Here is a 12,864-nt window from a genome sequence, read left to right as displayed (position 1 = left end):
TGCACTTTTCTGTCAAAAAGAAACTCGAGGGCCAGCTCTGGTCTACAATTCTCTGAACGAGAACACCTTCACATCAGCTTTGCATTTTGGGGCATCTTAACACCTGATACCTATCTGAAAGCAAATTAAGACTTATTCCTATAACTGATTCTACTGATGCCTAACATACTGAAGGTATTGTATTGTAGTGTGTGTGTGTGTGTGTGTGTGTGTGTGTGTGTGTGTGTGTGTGTGTGTGTGTGTCAGTGTAAAAGAAAAAATGAGATGAGATAACCTGATGCTTTACCGTTTCATTAAGAGCAGTTCAAGAAAGAGGTTTTATTATTTGAAGATCCAGGATTTATCCCAAACTTTGTCATTACCATCGCTATCTTTATCGTCATCTGTACCATCATCGTTGTCATTATCATCATATCATACAAAATGACACAATTATGGATCCATAACAAGGACAATAAAGATATATTTTCAGACACTACATACTTCTGTAAAGAACAATACATATCATGACTTCACTTTGGTGGATTCATTTATAAAAAATAACATTTACGATAAAGCATGTTTTTAACTGTGTTCTGTCTCGACCTCTCTGTGAGGATGATTGACACTTTGATAAGACACTGTAAAGCCTTTCCAAACATTTAAACACCTAGAGTGTACAAGCCCATGCACAATGGTCTATTAATTTCATAAGTTATGTACAATAAAGTAAAAAAAGAAAGTATGTACACAAAGTCAGAGTCCATCATACATATCTTCTATTGTCTCTCCTGCACAGAATCTTTTTAAACGACCTCCTAAAGTCATTGTTGAAGATGGTGTAAATAATGGGGTTCAGAGCACTGTTACAATAGCCAAACCAGAAGAAGAATTTGAACAGGGTGTCGGGGACAGGGCAAGACTCGCACAGTGTCATCAGCATGTAGGTAAAGAAAAAGGGAAACCAGCAGATGACAAACCCTCCGATGACCACGGCCAGAACAAAGGTGAATCGTTTCTCGCGGTTCTGTCGGCCCTTCCAGCGGCTACCCTTAGAGCTCGGCGCCCGCCTTTGGACGCCATCATCCCCCGGTTTGATTTGGCTAAGTTTGGTTTTCCCCTTGGGCGCTTTCTTTTTGATGGAGCAGGGATTTTTTACTTTGTGGTCAGATGAGGACGAATCCTCAAGGTCTGCCCCGTTGACCTGGCCCTTCTCCTCATCTGCTCCTTTCTCTCCTCTCACCATCTCTTTCAGCTCTATGTCCTGCTCGCCGTTCAGCTTCTCGTGACTGAGGCGTTCCTCTGCTCCTACACCGTTGGCCTTCTGGTCGGCTGCAGCGACAGTGGCCGTCTTTGGCATCTCCGTCCGCTTCCTGTCTCCCGGTGGCGCCCGAGTCCTCTTTTTGGCGATTTGGTAGATCCTCACGTAGACAAGGACCATGATGACGCAGGGGAGGAAGAAGGAGCCGATGCAGGAGGAGATGACGTACCATTTGTCGTTATTGATCTTACACACAGGGTCCTCCACGCGATTTTCCTTTTCCATGGTGATAAGAGGAGGGAAGGAGATAACCGCCGCGATGACCCACACGATGAAGATGATGCACTTGATTCGCCGCGGCGTCCTCTTCAGGTTGTACTCGATGGCCTGTGTAATGGACCAGTAGCGGTCTAAACTTATGGCGCAGAGGTGGGCAATGGAGGCGGTGCAGAAAAGCACATCAAGTGCCAGATATATCTCACACCACACCTCGCCAAAGTACCAGTATCCCATTAGCTCATTGGCCAAGGAGAAAGGCATTACGAGGGTAGCTACCAAAATGTCCGCCGACGCCAGAGACACCAAGAATAAGTTCTGGGGAGCCCTCAGGGCCCGGCTTGTAAACACAGCAATGACCACCAGCACATTGCCAAACACTGTCAGCATGATCATGATCCCCACCAGCACAGTGAGCGGCAGCGAGATCCGCAGGCTGTAAGGGGCGACGGCTGGCAGAGTCTGGTTGGTGTCGTTGTCAAACCCCATTGGAGCAGATGTGCCCACTTCCTGTTTGAGTTCACCTGGGTTTAACAAATATCATCGCCAGGAAGCACGGAGCTAGTAGCTCGCAGCAGGGCTGAAAAAGGAAGGGACTGAATCACTCCTCTGAGGCTTCCCAGATTTCTTTCTTTCATCATGTGCTCGCTCCTCAGGGAGGAACCTCTTAGTATTCATAAGGGTGTCAGTTCATCTGTAAATGTGACAGAGCAATTAGATTAACTTTTCAATCAATTATGACGTGTGTTTATAATTATTACTATACGAACTAACTTAAGCATTATGTCATATTCCTGATTAATAGAGAGGACAAAAAAGACACATAAAGTGCGAAGTGATCTTACCTGAGGCAGAAAGCGGTGGCACAAGCTGTCCAGCGCCAGAGACGCACGGACATTAAAAAAGCTGTCAGCGGGTAACTTCTTTAAGCAGATCAACAGGAAGCAAAGAGGATCCATGTGGCGGATGAAGCGAGAAGTCTTCTTCCCTCCGCGGCGCCTCTCCCTCCCGACACAATGATCTGGGCTCAGTGGCGGACCTAATGGAGAGCTAATCATGTTATCCGGGCTGCTGTTTGTGTGTGGGGAGTCTCTCTCCTCAGTCTGTGTGAGTCTCTCTCATCGGAGTGTGTGGAGTCTCTCTCCTCAGTGTGTGTGTGAGTCTCTCTCCTCTGTGTGAGCCGGAGCGACACTCCCTCTCTTTATAGCTCGCACGCTGCAAAAAGTGTCTCGCTGCGGGGGTCACTGCGCGTTCACTGAGTGACAACAGACATGTGTGTGTGATAACAACACTCATAATAATAATAATCCCGGAAGTTTTCAGTAGGTCAGGAATTATAGGTAAAAAACTGCATTAAAAAAATGAATGGAAATGTGTTTACTTAATTAATGCATACACGTGAACATACAACAATATAGGTGTTGGACTAAAAATATGCAATGCAAGCATCATTATTATATTTTTTAACTATACTTATACAAATAATACATTAACAAATAATAGATGAGCACTTATAATAATAAATGCCACATAATCTGGATGATACAAATAAATTGCCTTTAATCATTATGTCGCCATTGTTCAGTTAAGTGGCATTTTAAGTAGTTTTTGTTGTAATCGTTTGCATGAGTCTTTCTGTTATTGTCTTTCTATTCTTCTGCCATTGTTTGCCATAGACTTTTATTATGATCATATAGATTAAATAATAAAAGGAGGTCTTATCGTGGTCATGGCAAGTTTTCTGAACACAGAGGCACATCAACATGCTTATCTTATCTTATCTTTAGAGGATGACAAAAAGTTACATTCAAAGACACAGGCAAAACATATTGAAAAAGCAGTAGAAAAATTATGGTAGAAAACAACTTTTTTTTTCTTACACTATCTTTTATATTTGTAATTTCAAACAGTTTCTGACTCTGAACTGAAACAGTAAACACACGTTGAGAGACGTATAGAGAACAGATTGTTTTTACAGAGTAAAGTGCAGCCCCTGCAGTGATGGACATTTCTTGCAGTGCAGCTGTAGACTCCGTTGCTAAGCAGCAGCCAGAGCCACACCACGTGGATGTCAACAGCGATTTATGACTTTGTCCAAACTGATCAATTTAGCCAACTTTCACACGTCATGTCCAACATGAGGGAGTCCCCGAGCTTAGTGAGGAGCAGACTGATTCACAGACCTGGGAGGCTGATGGGGATTTTCAAATAAACATCTGGCCAGGTGTTTACAGATGTGATTTGGGAGCAGTGATGCAGACAGGTGCAGGCTATTAGTCAGCCTCACTGTAGGGCCGAGTACAACAAATGATTTACCTATTTTTTAGGGAGATTTGGAGCTTCCTTTTGTGTTTTTTGTTAATTTGCGGTCTTAACATTCCCTAAATGTGCATGTTGGCCATACCTGCACATTTGTGGATCTGGGGATAATTATAAAATATGTGTTTACCATATATTTTATAATTATAAATACATTTTATTAAGCACCTTGTGTCTTAAGACTTTTGTGTCTTAGGAACAGCTGAAGATGCCTTACATGATGTGTTATTTTTTGGGATATATGATAGTACAGCCAAAGAAAGTCAAGAAAGGGGTAGAGAGGATGATATGAGGCAAAGGTCAGCAGGCCGGACTTGAACCCGGGCCATTGCGGTTAGGACTGAAGACAACCTGTGTCAGTTAGCTGTTTATTTAGATGGCATTGAGCTGTCAGAGCAATCATGTCCGTGAAAAACAAACTCCATCTGGTTTACTTTCTCCACGTTCATGAGGTGTGGCATGGGATGGCAGACATGCACCAATTCACTCTTCAAAACAAGTTTTTACAGTAACAGTGTTTTTCAGTGGATGGATTCATTGGATTAACACTAGCTATCGGATAAATCTTAAATACACAAGCAGCAAGATAATGTGTTTACAGAGAATGTACTTACGAAAAAGTATTTTAACTCATGAACAGTTTTATCAGTGATAACAACTAGCCTATGTGCCATACTAATAAAGAAATGTTGAATGCCACAATGTCACAAATAGTAACTTTGAAATTCTAATTTTTAAAACACAAAATTGCAGAAAGTACAGAATATGCTGATACTAAATTGGACCCTTATTCCTTTATTTTTTGTGGATAGAGTACACTGATGGTTATTGATGTGTCATTTCAACAAATAAACAAAAAGGAAACCACACTTCTTCAGATTTCATGCATCAGGGGATTCATCATCATCCAAACTCTCAGTCTTCCTGGAACTGAGGCCCCATCTTACCACAAAAGCTCTCACTCTCAGTCGTACAATTCGATGTGCTGTTTGGGCTCCACTTCTGTGGTGCATTTAAGATCACTCTGGGAGGAGGAAATTCCAGAGGAACTGTGGGAGGAGGACACGGCGTACACTGGTCGTCATCTTCCTGTGCTGGACGTGCTGTACACGACTCAGTGTTGTGCACTGCATCAAAGTGCACTCGTGTTCTGTAATGACATTGAATCAAATGTTTCTGTCCACATGTGTGTCCTGTCACAGTCCAACCTAATACATTTGCAACATTTCTAAAGGAGATTTAATCGTGACCACTGCAGGTGTTACTGCTGCTCGCTCTGTTTGTAGAGGAAGAATTTTCACAATCTGAGATTCAGACCAGAGGGATGCACTTACTTCTGTTTGGTTCTATTTCTTAAAAGCATGTTAGCTTCAAATAATGAAGTATTACATTTATCTACTTTTTTATATATTTATGAGTCTGTGATGTTACATGTACTCTGATGTTTTTGTTCAATCTCTTTTCAATATTCAATATGCTGTTGTGCTGTAAGTATAAAGTTGCTTTTAAATAGATTTTATGAATAATACGAAGAAAAGAGTCAGCTTTTTAGATGTTGAGTGCAATTTCTACTTCCACTTTGGAAACTCTTCACTTAATAGGTCCTTTCTTTCCAAATAACTTGCAAGATGTTTCCTGGAAAAATATACTGGTAAGTCATTTGTTGTTTATTATACACAAAATAAGGATGTGTTCAGTTGAGACATTTATATTTTCCAATGAACTGTCAATAAATACTAGTTTACTTTGTCAATTGATTATGGAGTTTTTCTTTCAATGAAATTCATATTTTTCCTATAATTCGTCCTTCTAGGAAACTTGGGACATAATAATAAAATAAAACCAGTAAAATAACGCCTAAACTATAACTCTTATATAGCCCAGTGTATATCATATAATATTATATATCTCTGGGGGTTACTGTAATTTTGTTATTTAAAACATTGTATAATGACTTTTTTACTTTACATTTTGAGTTGTATGAATAGTTTTACACAATAACTACGACAGTGTGAGATGTAGATATTGCTTAAAGTGCTGTGTGTGTGTGTGTGTGTGTGTGTGTGTGTGTGTGCGTGCGTGCGTGCGTGCGTGCGTGCGTGTGTGTGTGTAAGAGCGTGACTGTTCCCGTTCTCTCCGACTGATATATGGACTTTTAAAATCTGTATTTGACATGCATTAACACTTGGCATGCAATAATATACTAATGGAGCATTTGGACAAAAGCTATGTGTGAATGTGTGAGGCTTTTAACGGGGACTGACTGTGAATATGCAAAGCACCCACCTGTGAGACAATGTTCATTTAATCGTTTTGATAATCCCGTCTTTCCAGGCTGTGGAGAGAACCGAGCCTGCTCACTGTTTTGGGGTAAACAGCACTTTGTCGTGGCGCTGCCGGTGCATGAGGGCGAAGAGGATGCGCAAGGATACAGTGACACCTGTCGTCTCCTGCAAGAGCCTCCCGGTACTAGAAGGATAAAGCAAAACTCTTTACAGGTATATGACAATGTAAAGGACAAAGAATTTGATGTTAGTGCGCTCAGGTTTTTTTTAATTTTGTAACTCACCTACCTTTCTTTTACACAAGATTTTGCTTAGATAGAGCCCCTTTGGCGACAAGGGCGGGAAAACAGGTGGGGAGATAAATCCGCAGCTGCACACAGTTTAATAAGGACACAATTTAAAATGTTAGACTTTATTTGCCTGACAAATGTTTCTTCCGATGGTAGTGTTATAATGTTAATTTAGACTAATATAGTGGGCAAAGCTCTCAGTATTAGAGAACGGTACGGCTCAATAATAGTTAGACATTAATGTACCAGCAGGGGGCCGTGTTGCACTGGATCAGAGACACCAGCTCAGTATACAGCCACTAAAATAAAAACTAACAGAATAAATATTTAAACTCTGTGTCCCACTTCTCTTGAAATCATATTTAATATGTGATATAGGAAGATGAAAAAGTTAAAACATGGTGTAGAACAGGATTATCAACGGAAAGAGTTACCTGCTGTATGACCAGGTTTGAAAAGAGGAGCAAAAAGGACAAGTATACAGGACACACGTTATATTGTAGGATTGTTGAAATGTTTTGATTTTATATGAATATGTCTGGGAACATGCAGCAGTTTCTTTTTTTGAAAAGTCAAATTTGTTTTCAAGAGCTTCCGTATATGTAAACCAGTGTCTCCAAATCAATGCAGCATTGTAATACTACACTGGTCGAGTAGGACATCCTTTTTATTGGATTTTAGTTTTTCTTTAGAATAATTGTCAGACTCAATCTTACATTTATCGTTTGTACGTTTTTCATTATACTTTGAAATAATTGTTTCTCCACTGGAAATGTAAGGACCGCTAACTAAGAATTGAAACTGTGAATCTATCCTCTGAGGTTTATCACAAAAAGCTTTGATGATTTTTTTTGTATGGGTCAAAATGCTTTCTAAAGGGGAAAAATCAAAAGCACTAAAATCCTTTCGTGATAAAATTATTATACTTTTTAATAAAATATCTACCTAATATCTGTCAAAATATAAATGTTACTTGTTCTCTTTTTATCGAAATTAACAGACCCGCAACGCATCATAAATTTGTAAATATGTATCGGTTTATTACAGTTAAAAAGATGTATGTACATACAGAACATCACCAAACATGGTAATTTTCACTCATTTGCAAAGTAGCACTCTGCAATAGTTGGTTTCAGGATAACTGTCTTACAATGGGGCGGCATTGATAGAGTTTGTCATTTACAACCAAGCACACAATTTTCCTCTTTCATTTGCCAAATAATACTTGTATAGGCGTAAAACCAAAATAAAACAGAAGGATGCCAAGTAAAACAAATTGTGGTTGAATTGCTAGTCCAAATCCAAATTCCTGCTGCCAACACGCAACTTTGTATGTACACAGGTAGAAACACCTCAAACTGGATCTTGGTCGCTGTGGTTAGCAATGAAGACTCGCATAGAGGTAGTCATGTCTGCATCTGCTCGTCCAGTCAAGAGACAACTGACACAAAACCTTTGCTTTCAACATCTGTTCAATCTGTAGACCCAGATCCCTTTACTGACATTAAAGAAAGAAAAGAAGAAAAGAGATTATCTGTCTTTGTTGTTTAAATCAAATTGTCATCAAAGTTTTGCTTGGTGCGCATAAGGCAGTCAAGAAAAAGTATGGAGATACAATAGAGGGGGTACTGGCGGCTTCCCATTAAAAGGGCCTTTCCACCAAAAGTGACTTGGTTTAATTACAAAAAGCAGATGTTTATTTAGTAATGTGTAGTAACTTTTACTTCCCTTGATCTTTATTACTCAAACCTGATATGACTTGCTAGGAAAACATAAATCCTGTTAACTTCTGGTGAAAAAGTTTACCTTTGCAGAATAATTGCAAGCCAGTTTTGGTGGAATTCCTCTTTAATGCCAAAGACAAGTGAGACGCAAGCTAATGCAAATTCACTTGGTAGCATAATGGCATTATCTTCCATTGCAATGTCTCTTTGTAAAACTCTCATCACATTACACATTTTGTAATACTGAGTCTACCGTAATGTCAGATTACTGTACAGAGTAAAAGGAAAAAAATAAGACAGAAAGAAACTAGACCCAAATTTACATTGTAACAACCAGTTGCTTGTCATCAAGTACAGTCAGTGGCCATAGACACAAGAAATAGCCAAACAAACACATAAAAAGGACCATTAAGGCTGCTTGTCAATGTAGATTAAGTAGGATAAGCATTGCCACACAATGCTTCGATACCCTTTGCAATATACAAAAAGGGAGCATTTGCAGATACACCAAATAGCCACTAAATCCAAGTCCTATATGCAAAAAACGCCCGATTCTGACCCAGACAAATGTGTTCAACATGCTTGTTTCCTGTACAAAATAACCAGGCAAAAAAAGGACATGATCCCGAATAAAAAGCAAAATGAGAGAAATTACTTTGATCTGCGATGCTTTCCACTGCCTAAAAATCAGACGATAGAAAAATAAACACCAATTATACTCCAAATATTTTGGATGCACCAGTATGCAATAAGTTGTCATCATTTTGATCTAACAAGTCAAAACTGAAACTGAACGTGCTAGTCGGTGATCTCCGTCTCCTACACAGCACATTAAAACTACATTCCAGGATCTGATAAATGCTCTCCAGTCCATTAGCCTAGTTCAGTTTGTGCCCCACCTCCCATCATCCTCTGCATCTTCATACACAGGCCTCCTCAACCTTGCAAAATGGCACATGATAAAACGCAAAAACCACAGACTGAATGTAAAAATGGGTCACAGCACTCTCGCTGCTTACCTAATGCACGTCTCACTTTTGAGTACACGTTGAAGGCATTTTTCACACAATTGTTTACAGCTAAAAGTAAATACACAAAAAAAAAACTTCCAAAGCTTGTATAGAAAACCCAGGAATGCAATGCCTCCGGTGTGTTGTTGAGCGTAAACACAGAAAGCCCTTTTTACAATTTGTTGTTGTCTTTTCCGACAGTCTTGTACTGTAACTGCGTATAGCTCAAATATGCACCTTGTTGTGTCGTATCATCGTTGTTTCCGAACGATTTGATCTGTGAGAAAAGCCACCGGGCCTGACACCAAATCAAAACGGTCAGTGGATTTGTTCCTCGTCAGGTTTTCGAGTGAAGTCTGTATCAGTGTTGGGAGTGGACCGCTCCCCGCCTCCTGCCCCCCCGTGTTGTACAGCATATGTTTCAGTCCACGAAAGCAGCAACAGATTCTGCTGGTAAATCAGAAGCAGCGGCACATCGCTCCCCACCCGAGAGGAGACGAGCCACAGCCAAGTAAAACACACCAAGCTGCTGCAAAAAGTAGACCCACACGTTTCAATACAAAAAAGAATCATGATTGAATATAGAGCAGGGATGCAACACGTTTTCATAAAGAAAAAAAAGTTTGGTTTGATTACCTTTTTGTTGGGATTTTTAATGTACAGTCACTTGAAATAATACTAACTAAATACACATTTCATCATTTAGAAAAAAGAAAACACTCAATGCAAATTGATTTCAAATAAACAATGCTGATCTGAAATGCAGTAAGCCTTCACTTGCAATGGAGAAAGCAGGATATGGGAATCTTAAGACATCTCATAGCCACACAGACCCTTTTAAGATTGACAGGATACAACTTCCCCAAAGGAAGTTACTAGTATATTCTGAGCCCGCTAAACTTAACATTTATGTTCAATTGATACAAATTTACATGATAAACCGTTATTTAAAACAGATAAAATACTTTATGAAACAAAATGCCCCCATTCAAAATAACCAATGAGAGGCTACTGTGTGTTTGTTTTTTTTAATATAGAGGATGCCAATGTCTTTTTAAAAAAGTGCATAAGAGCAGCAGCATTGCTGGGACAGTGTGGGACAAAAGAAGATATTTAAGAAAAAAATATATATAATTACATAAGGAATCTAAATCAAGGGAACATTTTCCATCATGTAATTAAGATTTGTATGCGACCGTGTCAAAAACAAAAAAAATACTGAGGAATTAAGGATATTACCAATAGGAAGTGTTACCTGTCAATGATTTATTATCAAACTGTTTTGAAGCTCTGATACACTCACCACAGCGCAAGAGACCAAGATAAAGTATTTTTCAAAATGCTTGATATGTTGGTCAATGATCAATTGAATGATAGCTATGCAGCCCAACACTGAAGATAATATCAAACCAGTAAACAGAACTAAAATTGCACTCAAGGCAACAACCAGGATTTGTATACATGTATAAAACATCTTGTCATTTATCCCATCACCTCTGTAGGTTTGACTTTTTTCCAAATAACTTTTTGTCACAAAAGCAATATTGACGGGGGTCGGAGCACCACCCGCACGGGAGAAAAGTCCATCTTGCTTCTTTTTTTTCAAGCATTTATGATTGGCATTTCTCATATGTATACGTTACTAGCTTAATGTTTAACAACTGCTGCTGTTATTTGTTAAAAAGATCTCCAATTACCCTATTTGACTAATTATATCACTTGCTTTAACAGATTGATGTTACAGCAAAAAACCCAATTAAAAAAAAAGTAAAACTAACTTAAAAACAGCTGTAATAAAAAATGAATTATTGAAATAATTTATATCTTTGTATTCTCATGGACAATTGTGTCTAGAAATGAACCACTGGATCACTCTAAACATAGGCACAGTTTTTGAAAATAAACAAAAACAGGTAAAAAAAGAAAATACAAAAAGATATTATAAACATGCCATCATTAGATCTTTGTTCTCTGTGGTCAAGAAGCAGTTAACATAAGTTATCTGGAGCGAAGGTGATGTAAAAAAAAGTGAATATCAAAAGAAAATATAACAAGATGACGACGTTAAAATTACAGCAGCAGCAGTAAATGTTCCAAAGACTTTTTTTGTTTGTTTTTGCATACAATTGTATCCTTGCTCACATAATAGATGCGTGTAATTACTGTAAATACATTGGCAATGGGAGCACGGTTTATATGGTTAAAAGACTTGCCACTTAGCTCACAGTTACTCAATATATATAACTTTATATATCTTCAGTTTTGGCAAAGAGATGGAACATTTTCCTCTGATAGGGAATGAAACATGAGCAGGGGTGGCCGGGGTCCGAAAATGACCGTGATAAACTCTGGAGTAAAACAGAAGTCAAGTCTGACGATTCGCCCCGTTTCTGCCCGAGGATGGTGAAAGAAACATCATCTTGTTCTCCCTCTTCCTCCATGTGTTTGCCCCCGACACTGATTGTGGCGAGTCGGTTTTCTTTACAGTGTATGATACACTTAATGGGGGCGGGCAGGCGAGAGGGTGCAGAGCAAGTGGAGGGTTTGGAGTTAAGTAGGACTGGGAGTGAGCTGCTGTCGGCTCAGACCATGGCACGGTACGGTCCCTGCATCTTGAGGAACTGGATGATGAAGGAGGGGCCCCCTGCGACAATCTGGGGCGGCAGGTGGTTGAGGGGACAGTTCTCGATGCTCATGATGGACAGCTTGCTGCAGAGGGCCAGCTCGAACGGGAGGCTGCGCAGGTTGGGGTTGTCGTTGAGGTACAGCTCCTCCAGGTTCTCCAGTGTACCTGAGGACAGACGTGACATTTAGAGGAGGCATGAACCGAAGCTGGTGCTGTCATCAAGGGAGGAGGGTCTGAGAGCCTCGAAGCAATGAATACAATTAGATATTTGGGGATCAAAGTGTCCTTTGTTCAAATAAAATAAAATCACTTTGTTATTGTTGGGAAAATACTGGATGTACTCTTCCAATATCAGAGTAGCACATGATAACAAAGGCCCAACTGTAGCTGCGTAGATGTCAGGATGTATGATTACCTAGAAGAGCATCAGGACACACTGTTTTAGGCATATGATAGCCATGTGACAACGACTAACATGATGATTCAGCCTCTATGGAGATATGACAAGCATGATCATTTCTGACGTTTCAACACATATGAAACAGTAATACATCCTGATGTATCACAGGGCTATAGGATAACAAAACGCACAAATGTGTCTTCTAAAATAAAACACATCATTTGTACTATTAGAGTATAATTTCTTCAGCGCATAATGTAATAGAGTTTGTTTTTAACGATAAAGTATTAGTGATGACGTTCATACATGTCATACAGTCAAACTAAACATTTATTCAGATTAGGGCTGTGCAATTAATCGTATTTTAATCTCGATTTTGGCTTGCAACGATTACGAAAACAACGTAATGGAAATAAAACAATTTTTTTTTTTTTTAAATAATTGGTTTTATTGGTTTTCAGTTATATTATACTTAAGGTTCAGGGTAATGGATCATCGTTTTTAATAATCGTGATATCAATTATTGACCAAAATAATCGTGATTATGATGTTTTCCATAATCTCACAGCCCTAATTCAGATGCATTTGCTTCCTCTGGAATCCAGTCTGAAAACTCTAAAAATACACCCTCCTTCAGCTACTTTCTCCACCCGTTTTAATCTCTGGCTAAACTCTTAACCTCAGCGGTCACCAG

General features: G+C 39.4%; 2 protein-coding genes across 3 annotated transcripts in view; both read right to left on the bottom strand.

The window, feature by feature from the left end:
• Positions 1 to 275: 275 nt before the first annotated feature.
• On the bottom strand, positions 276 to 2,686 carry adra2a (adrenoceptor alpha 2A). The gene is made up of 2 exons (XM_034120673.1): positions 2,362 to 2,686; positions 276 to 2,210 (listed from the first exon to the last, which is right to left on the bottom strand). The coding sequence occupies exon 2, from the start codon at positions 2,003 to 2,005 to the stop codon at positions 746 to 748; it is 1,260 nt and encodes a 419-aa protein (XP_033976564.1). The 5' UTR covers positions 2,006 to 2,210; positions 2,362 to 2,686; the 3' UTR covers positions 276 to 745.
• A 4,739-nt stretch (positions 2,687 to 7,425) lies between these two features.
• shoc2 (SHOC2 leucine rich repeat scaffold protein) overlaps positions 7,426 to 12,864 on the bottom strand; it is an 18,003-nt gene continuing 12,564 nt past the window's right edge. For both annotated transcript variants that reach the window (XM_034120669.1, XM_034120670.1), the window contains exon 9: positions 7,426 to 11,935. In XM_034120669.1, the coding sequence (XP_033976560.1) occupies positions 11,727 to 11,935 (209 nt within the window). In that variant the 3' untranslated portion in view covers positions 7,426 to 11,726. The remainder of the gene's footprint in view (positions 11,936 to 12,864) is intronic.

The sequence above is a fragment of the Trematomus bernacchii genome, unplaced genomic scaffold, assembly GCF_902827165.1.
Source record: "Trematomus bernacchii unplaced genomic scaffold, fTreBer1.1, whole genome shotgun sequence".
In the NCBI taxonomy this organism is placed as follows: domain Eukaryota; kingdom Metazoa; phylum Chordata; class Actinopteri; order Perciformes; family Nototheniidae; genus Trematomus; species Trematomus bernacchii.
This window is presented reverse-complemented; position numbering and strand designations above follow the sequence as displayed.

Coding starts and splice junctions, on each gene's coding strand:
- adra2a (XM_034120673.1), bottom strand. CDS start 2,005: ATGGGGTTTGACAACGACACCAACCAGACTCTGCCAGCCGTCGCCCCT.